At 30.1% G+C, this 18,674-nt stretch overlaps 1 protein-coding gene across 2 annotated transcripts in view; it reads right to left on the bottom strand.

The window, feature by feature from the left end:
• Drip (aquaporin homolog protein drip) overlaps positions 1-18,674 on the bottom strand; it is a 220,719-nt gene that overhangs the window by 117,256 nt on the left and 84,789 nt on the right. For both annotated transcript variants that reach the window (XM_075370868.1, XM_075370869.1), the window contains one exon: positions 4,791-4,987. In XM_075370868.1, the coding sequence (XP_075226983.1) occupies positions 4,791-4,987 (197 nt within the window). The remainder of the gene's footprint in view (positions 1-4,790; positions 4,988-18,674) is intronic.

The raw sequence follows: 18,674 nt of genomic DNA, 5'->3' as shown, positions 1-18,674 counted from the left end.
AGAATATTTAAGTCAATATACTCTTCTTCATACTTAAAAGTTATTTTCTCTATATTTAAAGATCTATAAAAATTTCCAAATTTGAAGATGCTTTTATTTACTGTTAGGAAGGAGAGCACAGTTTTTAGCTCTGAGATGTTTGACAACAAAACTTATTACTTCAGGATAATCGCAATTGGAGGTAATCCCTAACGGAAATATTCAGTTTTTTTTTTTAATTTATTGCCAAGTATTGGAAAAGAACAACTGTAAGCACAAACATACAAAAAACTTATGTTTTTTTTATAAATTTTGTGCTCAAAAATTCTTTGTTTTTAAATAAGTTTATTTTAGATATTTTTTTTTATTTTCATTAAAATGTTAGTGTGGTGAAATTTACTTCTCTCTGCAAAAAAAATAATTCATAAGCAAAAAGTATATAGTATAGTCAATTATTATTTTATGTATCTTACCATGTAAAAAAAACATATGTTAATGAAATACATATGTATTTCATTTTGTACGGAAAATTTAAAACTCATAAACATGCAATATACCCATTTACCTTATTCAAAGCAACTTTTCACATAAAATTTAGCATCGTTTTATTACTATATTTTATTAATTTAACGACTTTAGTCATAAAGATATATATTTAACATAAAAAAGTGTAGGCAATTAGTTTTAATTTTATAGTTAATTTTTCTACTACGCATAAATTTGATAGGTTTTTTTTATGACTTTGATAATTATTATTTGTTGATCAACATGTTGAAATCTGAGATAAAATACTAATTTACTTTTGTAAAATAATAAAAAAATTTTACAACTTGCTTTCAAAATATATAAAATTAGACTTTCATAGGAATTTCATGATTATGAAAGCGAGCGATGAAAAATAAAATTAATTATAAATATTTAATTATTTTATGAAAAGCTTTTTAAAATAATTACGATACAGATTATTTTCAGGTGGAAACTACAAAAACAACCTGAGTTTGAACCAGCTTTCGCTCTATATTATGCTTACAAAGAGATTAGAGAAACGTTGAATGCGACGTTGGTGTTCAAGTTTGGATTTGAAAGGGCCTTGAAGTTTATGACCTTTTCGAAGAGTGTATAATTAAACGGTTTTTTGTTCATTTAGATGTTCTGTTGTTTTTTATGCGTTTAAAAATATTTATTTGCCCTTGCATGTCCAATTTGCGTCTTTTATTGTTAATAAACAAGATTTTTATGTTATCGTTCATGTTTTTACTTGTGAGACTTGTTCATTCAGATAGTTTGCGAAAGTGGATTCAATAACGGAGTGAATTACTTTTATGTTTTTTTTTTTTATACCATTGTGATGAGCTAGGTCTTTTTTCTCGATTTACAACTTAGTATACTAAGTGTATACTTTGTGTACTATTAATAAAAAGTTAATAATTTTTATAATATGAATAGTACTAGTGGCAGTAGTACGCCACACATATATTTATCGTATTCATCCTCTTAACGCAGTTATATGGAGCTTGGATTCCAATAATTCAATGAACATAACAAAAATATATTATTCATAAAATCAAAAAGCATGCTGCAACATTGCATGGAGGACCCAAAAGTTAAGATTTATTTGAAGAAAATTCAAGATATCTATCCAACAAATTTGATTTAGCTGGTGCCAAACTTGATTTGAAACTATAGCACCACCATCAAAACACTCAACGTATCCAGTAGCAGCCTATGAAGTAGCTACAACGTAGAGAAAAAACTAGTTCAGATAAACGATTTTTTTTCTTTTAATTTTCATCTTAAAAAAAAGTATAAAATGAACGCTTTTTAAAAATTTAAACAAAATGTAAGTATTTTAAATGAAAAGTTATTTGCATAAAGTTTTAAATAAATTTACAAAAGAATTGTATTACGTTTTCATAGTTTTATAAATGAAATCTAAATAATAAATTAAAACTTCTTTTAATATATTCAAAATGATGTAAGATGTAAATGACCCAATTTGTCAATGTTGAAATAACTTAACGAGGTGATTTAATAATAATAATAATAAAAGTAAAATAATATAACAAACAAGACTTATACTCTATTAACAATAAAGTTCAAGTGGTGAGCGGTGGGGAAGGTGTAATATGCTGTGGGACGGACTTAAAATATTCAAATAAGAATTCTACGCTTTGTTCCCAGCAAGTATAGGGTACATACGTATGAGTTAACGCAAACATTTATTAGTTACATAATACTTTCGTTTAGCATTAATAAATTCATATCGAATGAATAGTTAGTGTTTTTGAAAGGGTACCTTTTAATGTTGTTACTTTTATACAAATTATATATCGTTAGGAATGCATAGTATTTAACGTTTAAATGGCATGTTTTAAAACAATTAATAACGGTTTTATTATAAAATAATAGTATTATATAGATATTTTTTATCTATTAATATCTTTTAGTTCAGAAATTTTATCGTTACAATAAGAAAAAAAGCAAAAGGAAAAAACTTTCTCATAAATGCCTCTCTAGTAAACAATGAATGAAATAACCTGTTAAACGTTAATCAAAATAATATACGAAGGATATTTAACGGTAAAACCTTTATCAATTTTATTTATTTAATTAAAAAGTAATTAATTTTTATTACATTTTTACTATAATTACATTTTACGGTTAATTACAAGTTTATTTGTGTCGAGTTGTGCTCCAGGTGTTTTATAGTACAAAGCCTATACCACTTAGAAAACAGTTTTATTTAGTTTATTACGGGTTGTATCCTTAAACTCATGGGAAATACTTAGTATGGCAAATTATATTATTAATAAATTACATATATAATATTACCTTAATATTAAATTGTTAATTTATAACCTGGTTATCAATATTTTTTTGGTTGTGTCCGGAGACAGACTATATCTGTCGGTCAGCGGTTTGACCGATTTTAATAAGCTAAACCTGCGCTAAAAAGGGTTTGTTTATAACAATTTTAAACATAATTATAATGGATTATAGTAGGCCAAATTTTGTTTTTGCGTAACTCAATACAATATATCGAGTCAACCGAGAGACCTACCCTTGTGTTACTATTTTTAATAAAATAACTGAACCAAAATAACTGAAAAAATTTTTCCATCAATTTATTTACAAAAAATCTGATGTGGATACCACATGACTTCCTTGTACGCTTATTAAACTAAATGTACAAAAGTCCTAAATTCAAAATTTCAGCATTCTACGGGTAATCGTTTTTTTAGTTATGCGCGAGATACGTACGTATCTCTCATGAAATTTGTCAAAATGGATTCAGGGATGGTCAAATGGATATTTCCGTTGAAAACCGAAAATTTTCGCGATTACAATAGCATAAGGAAGTAAAAATTAGAACATTTTCTTTTATACAAACCTTTCTTAATGAATTTTTAAATAATACTAATTAAAAAAATAAAACCAAGAATTCTCTACATCCCTTTCCAACATGTTCATTAATATGATGCTCAAATAATTTTTAACTCGTTCTGAATTAATTTATAGTTATTTTTATATTTAGAATCTTCATGTATTTTTTATTTTAACTTTGTTTTTTGTGTCACGATTTAATCATACCTATTTTTTATTTCATAATTAATTTTGTATATTGTGATACTTTTCTAATCAAAAGCTTTTACAGTGATTTCCCTTAATTCATATAGGCAAGCACTGGGCATCCTTTTTTTTATCCATGGAGTAATATAGCTACCCATTCCTGACTTGAATTATGAATTAATTTGAACAGCTCAGAATAAAATTCGATAATATCCAAATAAGATAAGATTTATTATATATTTGTAAATGTCCAATTCTGGTAATCATTGTAAAACATTTTCTATCTTTTTATTAGTTATTTTTACAGCAAAAAGGTAGCATACTGTACAATTTTTAAATTTTCCGGCTGAGGATTTCAGACCCAAGATCAGATAAAATATTATCCGGTTGTTTCCGAAAATTCTTTATCAAGAGATTCTTTTTCTCTATACAATAAAAAAGACTTACCAAAAGCATATTTCTTTAGTCACCGTGATTTTATAAAGAAATTGGCTACGTAGAATTTTTTCCAGAATTACAAAAATGATGGATTTTATAAACAATTTCTGATATAAAAATAGTTTTCCCCTCATTTAAAACGTTTTCGTCTTTTGAAAAAATTTCGTGAAGAAAAATTTTACTGACTGTTTTGTGAAAGGTAATAATATACTTTTTAAATTATCGTTAAACATTAAAAAAAAAAAAAACCTATAAAATTTCCAGTCTCGTAAATGTCAAACTGAAAATTTAAACATCGATTAAAGGTGGTCTGTGAGAATTTATGCACATTAAAGCGAGTTTACAAATAATTTTACGATATGAAATGTTTTTTCTTGCTTTTCTTTAACTTATAGCGTTTTTTTTTCATGTTTGTCGTCTAATCTTGCATCCTTAATTTAACATACGTCCTGACGTTGCCGACTGATGAAATTTTTCAGTTACTAAGGTTGGGTGACAAAACAATATTCCACCATTACTTTTGCAAACATACCCACGTACGGGGGTAAATTAAGGGTATTTAAGGATGCGGTTGTAATTTCGTTACTTTGTATAGTAATGTTTGATTGAACATTTTTTTGATATTTTATAAATATATTAGAAATCTCAGTGTATGATGTTATCTTTTGAAATCCAAATTAACCTAGTAATTAGACTCGTGCAATGTATGATAATAATTTTATTAAAGTATGACTAAAAAGTATAAAACAAGTTTTTAAAAATTTTGATAATTTAAGGTACGAATATTAAAAAAAAATTCTTACTTGTACAAGAGTAGCTATAATGAATCCAAATGCCAGGGAAATATGTACGATACTAGGAGTGTATCCATGACCCCATCCTGTAATGCTGCCACAACCGATTAGCACTAATAAAAATGTACCTACAAATTCTGCTGCAAGACATCGCCAGATATTTCTTGAATCTGTAATATCATCCAAACCAATAATCTTCTTTGCACCTGGAAAAACATTATTTGAATGATAGCAAATAAAAATATCACTCATACAAACTATGAATAAGATATATAAACATATTTAATTAAATAACAATTAAAAGGTGTAACTATTAACTTTGAATTACGATTACATTTTGATTCAATTAATTATGATAAATTCCAACTAATCGTCGGAATTTTAATTAAAAAAAAAAAAAAAATATATATATATATATATAATAACATCCTCATAAAATGAATCCTATTTCTTTTCTAATTTCTTTAAAAATTTTATTAACATTACAAATAGAAGAAGTAAAAAAATTCAAGAATGTTCACAATAAAAACGTAGATTTTAATTTTAATTAACGTTATTATAACCGCACATTTTAACCGCAGTATATCTATTCTTTGACATCTAACAGACATTCAATTAAAAACGGTATTTTAATGATAAGAATAATGAAATCACGATTCTGTTAGAATTTAACTTCATGAGTTATATAATTTAATCAGTTAGAACGACTTAATTATTAATTAATTACGTCAAAAATAAAGCGTTTGTGATTCTGCAGCTGTTTTTACACTTAAAATAATAATTAAGTATAAATCTTAAAACTAATGCTCAGATTTATATGAATAAATTATTTTTTTTCTGAGCTAAATACGGTAATAAGATTATTTTATCTGGGTAATTAATAATATTTTAACTGATTAACTGTTCCTAAAACTGTTATTGATTTTTAAAAAAATAACAATATTCACGTATCACAAACCAGTTTTCAGTTGCTATATTTTAATCAATTATTTAATCATCTATACATTTTTCAACAATTTATTTATTATACAAAAAATAGATTTAAAGATTTCCTTGTACAAAAAAAAATATTACTGTACTAATTAGTTTTTTAAAGAGTAGTTAATAATTAGGTAAATTGGAAGTGCGTTTAAAGTATAGTTAATACACCTCAAATATATAGTAAGTAATAAACTCCGTTAATATTGTTATTTTTTTGTGAACCGAATTTAAAAGAATGGTGCGGTTTCAGTAATTCATAGGAAGATTGTAGGGAAATTTCTAGATGTTATATTGGTATCCCTGAAAGCCTCCAACCCAAAGGTTTGTTTATCAGCAGTTGTAACCACACCGTCAGTTCTTGTATTGTTGTTGCGGTGAGTTTAGCTAGTTACTATGTTCTCGGATAAAGACAATGCAAAGTGTGCTTTACTGATGGGTGAATTAAAATCCGTAATTTTACTTCAACGTGCGTTTCGACGTGAATTCGGAAGAGATCCACCACACAAAAATAACATAACACGTCGGTTCAAACAATTCGAAGAAACCGGATCGGTTAAGAAACAGAAATCAACCAGCAGACCAAGTGTACCAGACGAAACGGTTGAACTAATTAGACAATCGGCAATTAGAAGTCCTGGGAAGTCCATCCCCCGTCGAAGCGTCGAATTAGGTATTCCAAAATCAACAATTCACAAAGTTTTACATAAAAAACTGAAATTACACGCTTATAAAATCCAGATACTGCAGGAATTGAAACCCGATTATGGTGTAAAACGTTACAATTTCGCTGTTGAAATGTCGGACAGAATAAGTGAAAACTAATCATTTTTAGATGATATAATTTTTACAGACGAAGCTACATTCCACGTGAATGGATGCGTTAACAGACACAATATGGGGCTCTGAAAACCCACACGCAATTATTGAGAAACAACGCGATTTGCCTAAAGTTAATGTTTGGTGTGGTGTGATGAAAAATCGTGTAATAGGGCCTTTCTTCTTTGCTGAAAAAACAATTAATGGAGTTGCGTATCTTGACATGTTAACCGATTATTGCTTTCCTCAGCCGGATGAACTCGAAAACATTCATCGACTTCATTTCCAACAAGATGGTGCTCCACCGCACTTCAATGCATCGGTCACGGACGGTTTGAACGAAAAATTTGGAGATCGATGGATAGGCCGGCAAGGACCCGTACTTTGGCCTCCAAGGAGTCCAGACCTGACACCTTGCGATTGACACCAGATTCTTGTGGGGCTACATCAAAAGCGTTGTTTATACACAAAAAATTGGCGACCTAAACCACTTAAAAAACAGATTAATGAAGCAATAACAACCATTAACGAAGAAATGTTAACTAATGTTTGGAGAGAAGTTGAGTATCGTTTGGACATTTGTCGAGCGACTAAGGGCGCACATACTGAAATTTATTAATTATGTAAAAAAATGTTTGAGACGACAAATTTGAAAAATAAAAAAACATAAACTGTAAGTAATTCTGTTTTAATTTAAACCATGTTCAAAACCGCACCATTCTTTTATGATAACTCTTTCTTTCTTTCTTTTCCGTGTTTAGCCTCCGGTAACTACCGTTTAGATAATACTTCAGAGGATGATATGTATGAGTGTAAATGAAGTGTAGTCTTGTACATTCTCAGTTCGACCAATCCTGAGATGTGTGGTTAATTGAAACCCAACCGTCAAAGAACACCGGTATCCACGATCTAGTATTCAAATCCGTGTAAAAATAACTGGCTTTACTAGGATTTGAACGCTGGAACTCTCGGCTTCTAAATCAGCTGATTTGGGAAGACGCGTTCACCACTAGACCAACCCGGCGGGTTTTTATGATAACTCTGTATTATATGAACATAACCCACTTCTTTTTTTAAATTTATATTTCTATACTTCGTAATGGTGATCTGATCAAGATTTTACTGTCTTCCGTTGATCCTTTCAGGCAATTTTTGGAACCACTCTATTTTTTATTCTCTGTAAAGTAAGAAATGTAACAATCTCGATGTGATTTACGTAATGTTTTATTATTAAAATATTTAATTTTTTTATATTAAAATCGTCATAATTTTTATATTGAGTTCAATTATCTACCTTTCTTATTTATCCGAAACGTGTCAAAAAAATAAATTTATTAACGAATCAATGTTCGGACTGATTGATCTGAAAAAACATATTCTACTAACTATAGATTGGTTTAACGTATGTATATTAATATACATAAAACTAAAATTAGTATAAAATACACTTTTATAATTTATTTTAATTAAAGTTTACGAGTAGATTTAATTTGTTTCGTCAATGCAATAAAAATAAAATGGACATATTTGTTGTCATCTAGCAGACCCGGCAATGCTTCGCTATTGCTAGATTTGAGTTTGAGTATATATGTATATATATATATATATATATATATATATAGATTAAATGAACACAATTGAAAGTTTGATAAAATATTAACAAAATGAACATTACGGAACTTCACAAAATTTAACCTTTACCTTTTCCCTTTCACCTTTTCTCCCTTGTTCTTTTCTTTCCCCCTTTTCCTTTTTCACTTTCCTTTTTACCATTATTCTCTTTCCATTTCCCCCTTTTCCCTTTCCTTCATCATTTCTCTTCCACTATTTCCCTTCCCACTTCCTGTTTTCTTTTTTCTCCTTTCCCTTTCCTTTTCCCTGTTTTCCCCTTTTTTATTTTTTCCATTTCCCCTTCATGCCTTTTACCTTTTCCGATTTTTCCTTTCTCCCTTTTTCCCCGCGCGTAAATCATTTCAGTAGTTTTTTAGTCTATAGCGGACACACATATTGGAAACACTGAAATGGAATCGTAAAATATTTAGTACAGCGTGTGTTGCTTTTACATCCAACAGGTAGCGCTGTTTTTTTTCAAAAAAAGCATGTTTTTACGTTTGACACGTGCAACATCTTACGTATATAAATAGTACAAGCGCAAATGGGAGCTTCAATAGTGAATGGACGGGACAGAAAGGAAGCAATTGACGGTCTCTACATGGCTTGGAGTGACAGATGGCGAAATTCGGACAAAGGAAGGTGGACCTATGGGCTCATAAGCGAGGTCAGGAACTGGGTGGAGCGAAAACATGGTAACACAGGCTACGAATTCACCCAGTTCCTGTCTGGACATGTTTTCGGGACTATCTGTACATGATGGGCAGATGCCATATAAGTCGCTGTCACTATTGCGGCAGACTGGATACAGCAGAGCATCTGGAATTAGGGACCTGCTGTATCATAAAACAGATGTAATAGTAGCCATTGCAAAATCATAAAAATCATTCATCCAATCACGGATTATAAAAATATAATGACATTAATAATTAATAGAAGAAATGATGATGTGGATAATATAGAAAAATAATACGTACTTTTTTTAGTAATAAGCATACTTAATTCTTTATTCAGTATCATACAATTACTTGGCAGTCTTACGGCAGAACGACTAATCAAACTAAATTTATCACTAAATGCTCTATGTAAATGTAAGAATATGTAAGTATGTCATGCATACGTGTAATATACCACCGCATTAAGAGAATTCATTACAACACAAGTAGCATCCGTAAATATAGGGTTTTATTTAACCAAAGAGTCAACGAACCAAGTTTGACGTAACAATTAATAATAGGTTAAATGAATTAGAGTAAAAAAAAGCAAACTTAATACAAATATAACATTTAGAGTATAAAATATGACAGTAAAGATTTAGATACATTATTTATAACTACAAAAAGTTCTAAAGAATTGTAAAGAAAAAATGTTTAACATTGTAATATATTTTATTACCTGATAATTTAATATTTCTTTAGAAATTAACTTTAAATGTATAAAATGTTTACGATAAATCGCACCGCTTAGTATAATTTTTATTAACATATTGAAAATACAGTACAAACATGTATAAACATAATTACGCAATATGTGTAATCTACGTTAAAATAAATTAACATAAATTTACAAAATACGTAAATATAAATATAATTATTAGGATTTATAGTTAAAAGAATAAATATATTTAATATTTTATTACATAATTAAAACTACAGCAAAATTAGAAAAAATAATAAAATAATATTAAAAACCTCCTCAGGGTCGGTCTAGTGATAAACTCGTCGTCATAAATCTGATGATTTCGAAGTCAAAGATCTCAGGTTCAAATCCTAATAAAGGTAGTTACTTTTATTCGGATTTGAACGCTAGATCGTGGATACCAGTTGTTCTTTTTCCTCCTTTTTTCCCCGCACCACCGGAGCCGGATCCGCAACTAAACTCGGCCCCGAGGGGTGCCATAGCCTCTAACTACCTCGTTGAGAACAAAGTTCCCGCCAGATAGCCGGGACTCGGTCTTTTAGGCGTCATGCCTCTAATGACGCACCCCAAGAGATCCCCCCACCAGCTCTCGGTTTATATGCCTTGTCTCTAATGGGAAAACCCCGAAAGGATCCCCCACCGGGACTAGGTCTTACTTTCCCCCCAACGGTACTGCAAGGGAGTCTCACCCGATCTTCGTAAGCGGGAAACCGACGCCTCCCACCCCCTCCTGAATGGGGCTATCTCTCAGAGACACCACGATGTTCGTATGAAGAAGCAGTTCCAGATGACGATGGAGCCATCTTACATCCCGGATCCCAGGCGCATGACCATGTGATCTGCAGGATAAGCATCTAGGGTCCTGCTGGCAGTGCTTGCGTAAATGGCCAGTCTTACACATGAAAAACAGTTCTTTGGTGTTTGGGTTTCAATTAACTCCACGTCTCAGGAGTAGTCGACCGGAGTTTGTTCAAGACTAAAAATTTACCGGTACAGTTTACATTACACTTATAAGTCACTAATGATATTAATTTTTGATGAGACCACAAACAAATAAAAGCATTAAAAAGAAAAAAAGATATATTAAAAAACAAATTTATTTTAAGATTTAATTCATAATATATAAATGATTACCATAATTAAGTATATTAAACTATAAAAACAACTCTATTAATTGTAACTGAATTTCATTAAATCAGATACTTAAAAATATTACTATTAAAATTTCAAATCTAAAAAAGCCTTTTTCTATCGAATAAATATGTTTGCGATAGATTTTGTTTTACCAAGATAAAAAAGCGGTTGAATGTGTACTATGTAATATTAGAGGCTAAATTTTTTCTTCAAAATATACGAATTCATTTCATTTTTTATTCCTTTACTTTCCATATTTTGAAGAAATTAGAAATCCTGCACGGAAACAGGCAAAAAATTGAAATTTAACTATAGTCAATTATAACACCATGATTTCAATACATAACATTATTATATAGAATAGAAATAAAATCTATACCAATTAAAATCAAAAGAATAGATGGAGAAACTATTCTTAATAAAGCAAAAGCTAATAAGGAAAAATAACTAAGGCGGTGACTTTTGAAAAATTATCATGGTTGCTCCAATAAATTTTATAGAAGATATTTAGAGGTGATATATTAAAATGATTTAGATTTAAAACTCAACAATTTTTTTTTGATAAAATATCTTTTTTTTGTGGAATATTTATCAATTTAAAAAAGTATATATTGAAAATATCAACAAAAAGTATACAGTAACACACGTACCAATGAAAGTGTTATCATGTAATTAATAAATATAAAATTTAATACAAGGCTGTAGGTGATTATAATAATCAAAATTCATCTTTTTATGGAGAAATGTTATTTTTCCGTGGCGGATAAATATTATATATATATATATATATAAAATTTCATTTTAAATGAATGATATTCGTACTCCTGATACCTGAAAACGTAAAGAAAATTCAATTTCAATCCCCATCCCACTGTTCAACCGAAAGTAATACCGTACTTTCCTTTAAAACGTCAGTAACAAACAAAAGTACCTACTACTACAAAAAGAAAGTAGAAGACGAGGTTTAAGGATTTAAAAAAGAACTGATAAATCAGTAAAACAGTTTTTCAAAATAACACAGACGGAGACCTTAACTCCACGGAATACGCGTTTATGAAAACTATTTAAAGACGAAAACATCTGACAAGAATATGGAAAAAAGATTGGTGGTGATTTTAAAGAAGTTTCTATATTATCAGAAATTATTAAAAAAAAAAGTAAAATAAATATGTTATTAGGCATGTATGAGATAACAGTTTAAATCAAGTAGGCCATGAGAGACAAAATAAATGTATCTTATATATTACTACTGTAGTATAGACGTATGAAATACTGGGTAACCTACAAATTTTCAATTTCAAAGAAAGAGGAACAATTAAACAAGAAAATTAAGGCACTATCAAACTAAGAACTTTAAATTTTTAAAACACTAACCAGGAAAATTAGTTTAAAAACAGCATATGAAAACTATATAATTTGCTTTAAGAAAGATGATGGGCAAAAGATAAATAACCCTAATTCTCACATTTAAAAGACAGGTTGGAGCAAAACAATACTAAACAAAAGAAATTTATTGTTGAAATATTTTAAAAGAAATATTTTTTATGAAGGCATTCAAATATGTGGAATGACAGAGATTCGTAAAAATCAGATTATTTATTATACCATTAAAAAAACAAAAAATAAAATTATTTTAACCTATACACTAACAGAGAAAGAAGATAAAGGATTAAGTATGCCCCTTTTGTTTTTCAATTTTGACCCTTTTGTTTTTCAAAATATTAATCAGTTTCAGTTATTAAGAAACTGATTAATAACAATTCGTTGAAAAAAAACCGGATACTCGATTATACAAAATTCTACAAAAAAAAAAACGGGGGATTTAATTGAAGATAAATAATTAAAGATCTACAAGAAATCAACGAATTTGTATAATTAATTAGTAGACTAAATTTAAAAATAATGGATAATATGAAAAGAAATCTATCGTAAAAGAACATCACACAAACAAGGAAAACTCTTATACTAAAATTTTGGGATATCAGATATAAATTTAAGAATTACAAAAAAACAAATCTTTAAAAAATATTTGTCTGGAGTTTAATACTTCAGGGAAACAAAACTTAAAATGAACTAAGATCAAAAAATAAATAATGAAACGTTAGATGACGTTTCTCTAATGTTTGAAACGTTAGGGAAGAATTTTTTCATATTGATATGATGCAGTAAAGCAAAATTAATGCATACTTTTGCAAAAGAAACATCTGAATTAATTAATTTTAATGATTTAACATTATTTATCACAATCTTTCTTACGGTGGTGATCCATAAAACCACACGAAAAAAAGATGTATCGCTCTAATTTGCTTTTTCTGGTAATAATGATGTTCACCATTCAGCCAATCTCTGTAATGAACAAAATTAAGAAGTAACTTTGTTGAGTATCAACTAAACTTTTGTGGGACTAACTTTTAATATGCAATAGTACAATCAGTTCGGTGAAAAAATCAATAGGAAACTATTTCACGTTTTGCTTGAAAAAACAGTGAAATAGTCAACAGTGAAATATAAGTCAAGCCGATTTATATGGATAAACCGTTTCAGTTATGATTAAAATGTAAAATAAAGATGTTAATACTATACAACTAAATCCAGTAGTATTTTGAAACTGTGGCTAATGAAGTTCAAAATAAAGACATTTAAAAGTAATTGGAGAGGACAGATAACCCGTCGGATTAGGCTAGTGGTGAACGCGTCTTCCCAAATCAGCTGATTTGGAAGTCGAGAGTTCCAGCGTTCAAGTCCTAGTAAATGCTTTTACTTTTATACGGATTTGAATACTAGATAGTGGATACCGGTGTTCTTTGGTGGTTGGGTAGTTCGGTGATTGTTGGGTGGTTGGGATATATTAACCATACATCTTAGGAATGATCGAACTGAGACTGTACAAGACTACACTTCATTTACACTCGTACATATCATCCTCATTTATCCTCTGAAGTAATACCTGAACAGTAATTACCGGAGGTTGAACAGGAAATAGAATAGAGATGATAGATATTAGTAGAAGAATCTACCAATAAGAAAACCTAAATTTGATATGTTAAATGCAAATTAATTTATACTGTATTAATAAATTGAGGGGAAAATGATAAAAATTGTACGGAAAACGAAAATTAGGGTACAGGAAATATATAAGAATAAATTAAGAGGATCCACGAAGAATTGAATGGAACGTAGAAATGCATCAAATGTTTTTCACTTAAAACGGAAACAACAGAGTACAAATTCAAATTTATATTTATACCGGGTGTTTCAAAAGGGCTTCACAATTTTAGAAAGCATATAGAAATTTATTGAGCTAACTTACACATTTGATTGAGGTCTCATTTCATAGCAAAACACATCAAGTTTGTCACCCAACATTCACTTTAGTTCGATGTGGTTTTCATTTGTAATACGACAAACATCCTTCCTGAAGTCGATTTCATTCCAGACTTTAGCCAGCAAGTCGGACGTTATTCTATAGCTGCGGCGTTAATTCGAAGTCTTAGCTCAACAATATCATCAAGCAAAGGTCATAAACCCAATATTTAATGAAACCACACAACAAAAATCTACCGGGGTCATATCTGGGGACCAAGGTGGCCATGAAATTAGACCTTCACGACCAACCCACCGACCTGGGAATCGACTATCAAGAAAATCTCAGAATACTAGGTGGTAGGTAGATGGTACTTCGCCTTGCTGGTAGTAATGCGTCCATCTTGGTCATCATCGTCTAACTGAGGAATTATAAAGTTTTCAAGCATGTCCAGAAAAACGATACCATTTACAGATGCTTCCTGGAAGAAAAACAGGCCGTTCTGTGTGGAAGAAAAACAACTTGTCTCAACGGTTTAGTGTCGAGAGTAAATTGTATGCCTATTAGTTGACTCCCTACCATGCCCTCTACGAAAATTAAGTTGAATTGCAGTTGTGACTACAAATCGTGAAACCAAAAACACAGCTACCGCACCAGTAAATATATCCATTTTTAACAACACCGGTGGCAACGCTGGTGGCCGAATTCAGTACTAATGAACTACATGAATCAAAATTTGGTGTATTTAGTTATCCACCGACCTAGAATCGATAATCAAGAAAATCTCGGACTTCTACGCGGTAGGGAGGTAGTGCCCCGTCTTTTTGATAGTAATGGCGCCAACTTGTCATCATGGTCTAACTGAGGAATTAGAAAATTTTGTAGCATGACCAGATAAACGATACCATTTACGGTTGCCTCCTGGAAGAAGAACGGCTCGTACAGTCTTTGTTTGCTTAGTGCACAAATATCATTAACCTTAATGATACCGCTGTCACGAATGTGCTGCAAAGTTTCATGAGGGTTTTTGCTACCCCATATTCAGCAGTTATGTGTGTTTACCTTGTCACTGATGTGAAACGTTCAATCATCACTAAAAATTACATTGTCCAAAAATGTATCGTTGTCTACAATTCTATAAGTCATTTACACACAAAACTGCAGCCAAAAAACTTCGTCGTCTGTAGTGTGTTGAATCGTGTTGATTTGTCTTCAAGTGCAATTGTTTCCGTAATACGCGCCAAACAGTCGTTTGTGAAATGCTAGTCTCACGTAACGTACGTCGAGTTGATTTCTTTGACTTCATGCAAAGCTTTCTCGAGTTGTTCCACAGCAGCTTCAGGGACGCGTGGGCGTCCTGGTGATTTTGTATGTTTAACAGAACAACCTGTCTCAACGAAGGTTTGGTACCAAGAGTAAATTGCATGCAGTAAATGTACCCATTTTTAGCAATACTTGTGACAACGCTGATAACCGTATTAGATAATAATGAACTACATCAGTCAATACTTGATGCGTTTTGCTATGAAATGAAACCTCAACTGAATCTGTAAGTTATCTAAATAAATTTCTATATGTTTTTCAATTTTTGAAATCCTTTTTGAAACACCCGATATATAGCTGGTTCTTTAATAATCATGGATGTTTCAACTATTTAAATAGTCATTAAATTTTCAATTTGAAAAGAAGTTTTATCTCAGTAATGGAATCCTTTCCATAACTTATATTGAATTCATAATTATAAATAAATTCTGATTCAATGGAAAAAAAAACAAAAATTAATAAAGGTAAACAAAGATAGAAATAGTAAACAAGTTAATATATCAGAAACCAACAATAGTCATCAAAATACTTATATTCGCAGGAATAAGTTTCACTTATATTAGCTGGCGAAATAAATTATCCGTAACAGAAGTAAAACTTTCTCAACTGTTTATCTTTGCTAAAACTGAGCATTCATAAAAAAAAGAAGATTAAGCAGATAAAGCACGACGTTTTTTTGTACACGTGTCATTCCTTGAACTGTTTAACAACCTTATTAAAGAATAATTTTATTGCCCTGTTTAAATTTTATTTACAATTTTATTACAAAATTTACACAAGTTGTAAAATAGCGTTATTTTTATATTTAAGAGAGAACGAGTAGAAAATCTAAGTAGTTACTTACTAGAAAGAATACATGCCATTAGATAAAAATAGGACAGAAAAAAATATTTGCTAGAAGATAAGGCAGATTTTATTAACTGTTTATTAAAAACTACAAAATAAATAGATATCTTTTTCATTTCATGGAACTTTATCAGAAATAGAAATAAATATGCGAGCATTTATATCCTATTGTGTAATATTTACAACAAACAAAACAAACAAAACCGTCATAACAGGATAACTAAAGCAAAATATAAGTAGCGTGTAATTTCTTATACTGACATTCCGTTCAGTAATATCTAAATATTTAGTAAAATGCTTCTCAAATTTTTTAAAATTGTGATTTTTTAGACAATTAACAAAAAACGTTATTAAATAATTATACGAACCATTTTTTATAACAAATTTAAAGAAATACTATTAATTATTTTATTATTCTGTTTATCCATAACTTTTGTTTTAGGCAAAGTTTCAAATAAAACAAAGAAAGGAGACATTTATTTAAATACCATACTTGTATGATACGGTTCTTGTTGATCTGCCCCGACATGTGACACACTCCATTCAAGTAAATGACAATATTTCTGAAAAATAACAAACATTCCATGCCAAGCTTACTAAGGAAATTAGAAGGGAAGTGGTTTGACATTCACTGAGTAGAATATAATGTTTTATCGAAATGCAGTATTAAATATGAGATCTATGTTAACTACAAAGATCCTGTAACATCAATCATTATTCTTGGAGAAAGTAATTCTGACTTGTATCTCCGTTACTTTATCTTAGCCATAAGAAATATGATATAGTAAAGAAAAAAATAATTTGCCCCATTCTATTAAAAACAATGCATTATATACAATATTTCCACTCAATACAAAAATTAAATATTAAAAAAGCATTCATTCTTTTTTACAAAAAAAAGAAGCAGTTGAAAGCTTATTATCTTTTTTAATATTTTGATTAATTAAATAAAAAAAGTAATTTTATTATTCAGATTTATACTACAATACAATGATTTAAATGTTTAAATCTTTTTTATTGATCAAATTGAATTATCAAGCTAGTCCTTTTACGTGGCTCATTGTTTATATGTGATACTTTTTACACGACTTCCCAAAAAGGAGTGTAATTTATTTAGGGTGTATGTATATATGTATGTTTGCTCAACCGTAGCAGCTTTATGGCCGAACCAATTTAGATATATGACCCTGCGTTGTAATCCTTACATTACTGGGAGAAAAGGTTATATATATAAACAATGGAGATTTGCCGATTGAAACACAAAGTTTAATGAATTGAATTAATGAACTGTGAACTAATGAACTCTATCACTCACTATGTTAGCTGGGTTTGAACTGAATGATTAAAATCAATCGAATGAATAATATTACAAAAATAATACAATTAAATTTACGTTAAATAAAATAAAATAAAATAAATTTTAAAAATTTCTGTTTAATAATTATGGGCTTCCCGTGGGGACAGAGTGGTGAGGTGATGCGAGCATCTCATGCGAGGCTCACCATCAACTGGTAACAAATGAGGTGCCCCAGGGCGCTGTTTTCAGAGGTGCAACGGGGTGCGCTTATAATATCTCTTCAAACAATCGTTCGATTTTCAAAATTCAAACGGGGTATTTGTTAGTAGGTTGAAGGCTAATTTTTGCAAGCATCAGGTACACTCTTGATCACGGTTATTCGGAAATGTTGTTATATCTTCGCAACCAATCTTCCGATTTTCAAAATTCAAACGGGATATTTGATGGTATAATACAAAATGAAGATGGAACCAAACCAGAACAAAAATTAACTGATGTATTCAGAAAAATTGAGGTGGCCTGCGCTACGCCAAGACCAGCTTGAGCTCCCACATCGATCTTTGTAGGGTTTGATGACAGTACGATTAGAGTTAATGCTGTCGGCATCGAATTGAGCACCAACCTACTATTGTCGAATTTGATGCTTTAGGGGAACAGGGCAAAGTGGAACGGCGTATGCTGCTACTAATATTGTTATGGGCTGTGACGGTGCTTAAACTACAAGGGACTACCCTAGATAGAGCTGACGTAGATCTGAGCACTCACATCTTTACCAACGACTAGGGCGTGAGACAATTGGATGATCCGCACGATAAAAAGTCTCTTAAGGAACTCAACCGCTTGAGAAATCTGTAAGTTAGGATTGGTATGCGCCAATTTAATAAATAAATTGAAATATTTACAGTTTCCTCATTTGGCTCAGTACGTTAAACACGTTATATCCAAAAGTTTTCGAATGGTGAATTTTTCTCGATGATCACTAAAAAGTATTAAATAGTTAAAACAATTATAAAAATTAAAAAACACGACTGCCAAAAAATAAGAAAATAAATTGAATTAAAAAACGACAATAAATCGAACTAAAATAAAAATAAAACAAGGTATGAAAATAAAAGACTAAACATCGGTTTGCAGCTTTTAATTAAGTAAAATAACGGGTGAC

This window comes from Lycorma delicatula, chromosome 7 (assembly GCF_047948215.1).
Source record: "Lycorma delicatula isolate Av1 chromosome 7, ASM4794821v1, whole genome shotgun sequence".
NCBI classification, from domain to species: Eukaryota; Metazoa; Arthropoda; class Insecta; order Hemiptera; family Fulgoridae; genus Lycorma; species Lycorma delicatula.
Note: the sequence above shows the minus strand (reverse complement) of the source record. Positions and strands in the feature narration are given on the sequence as shown.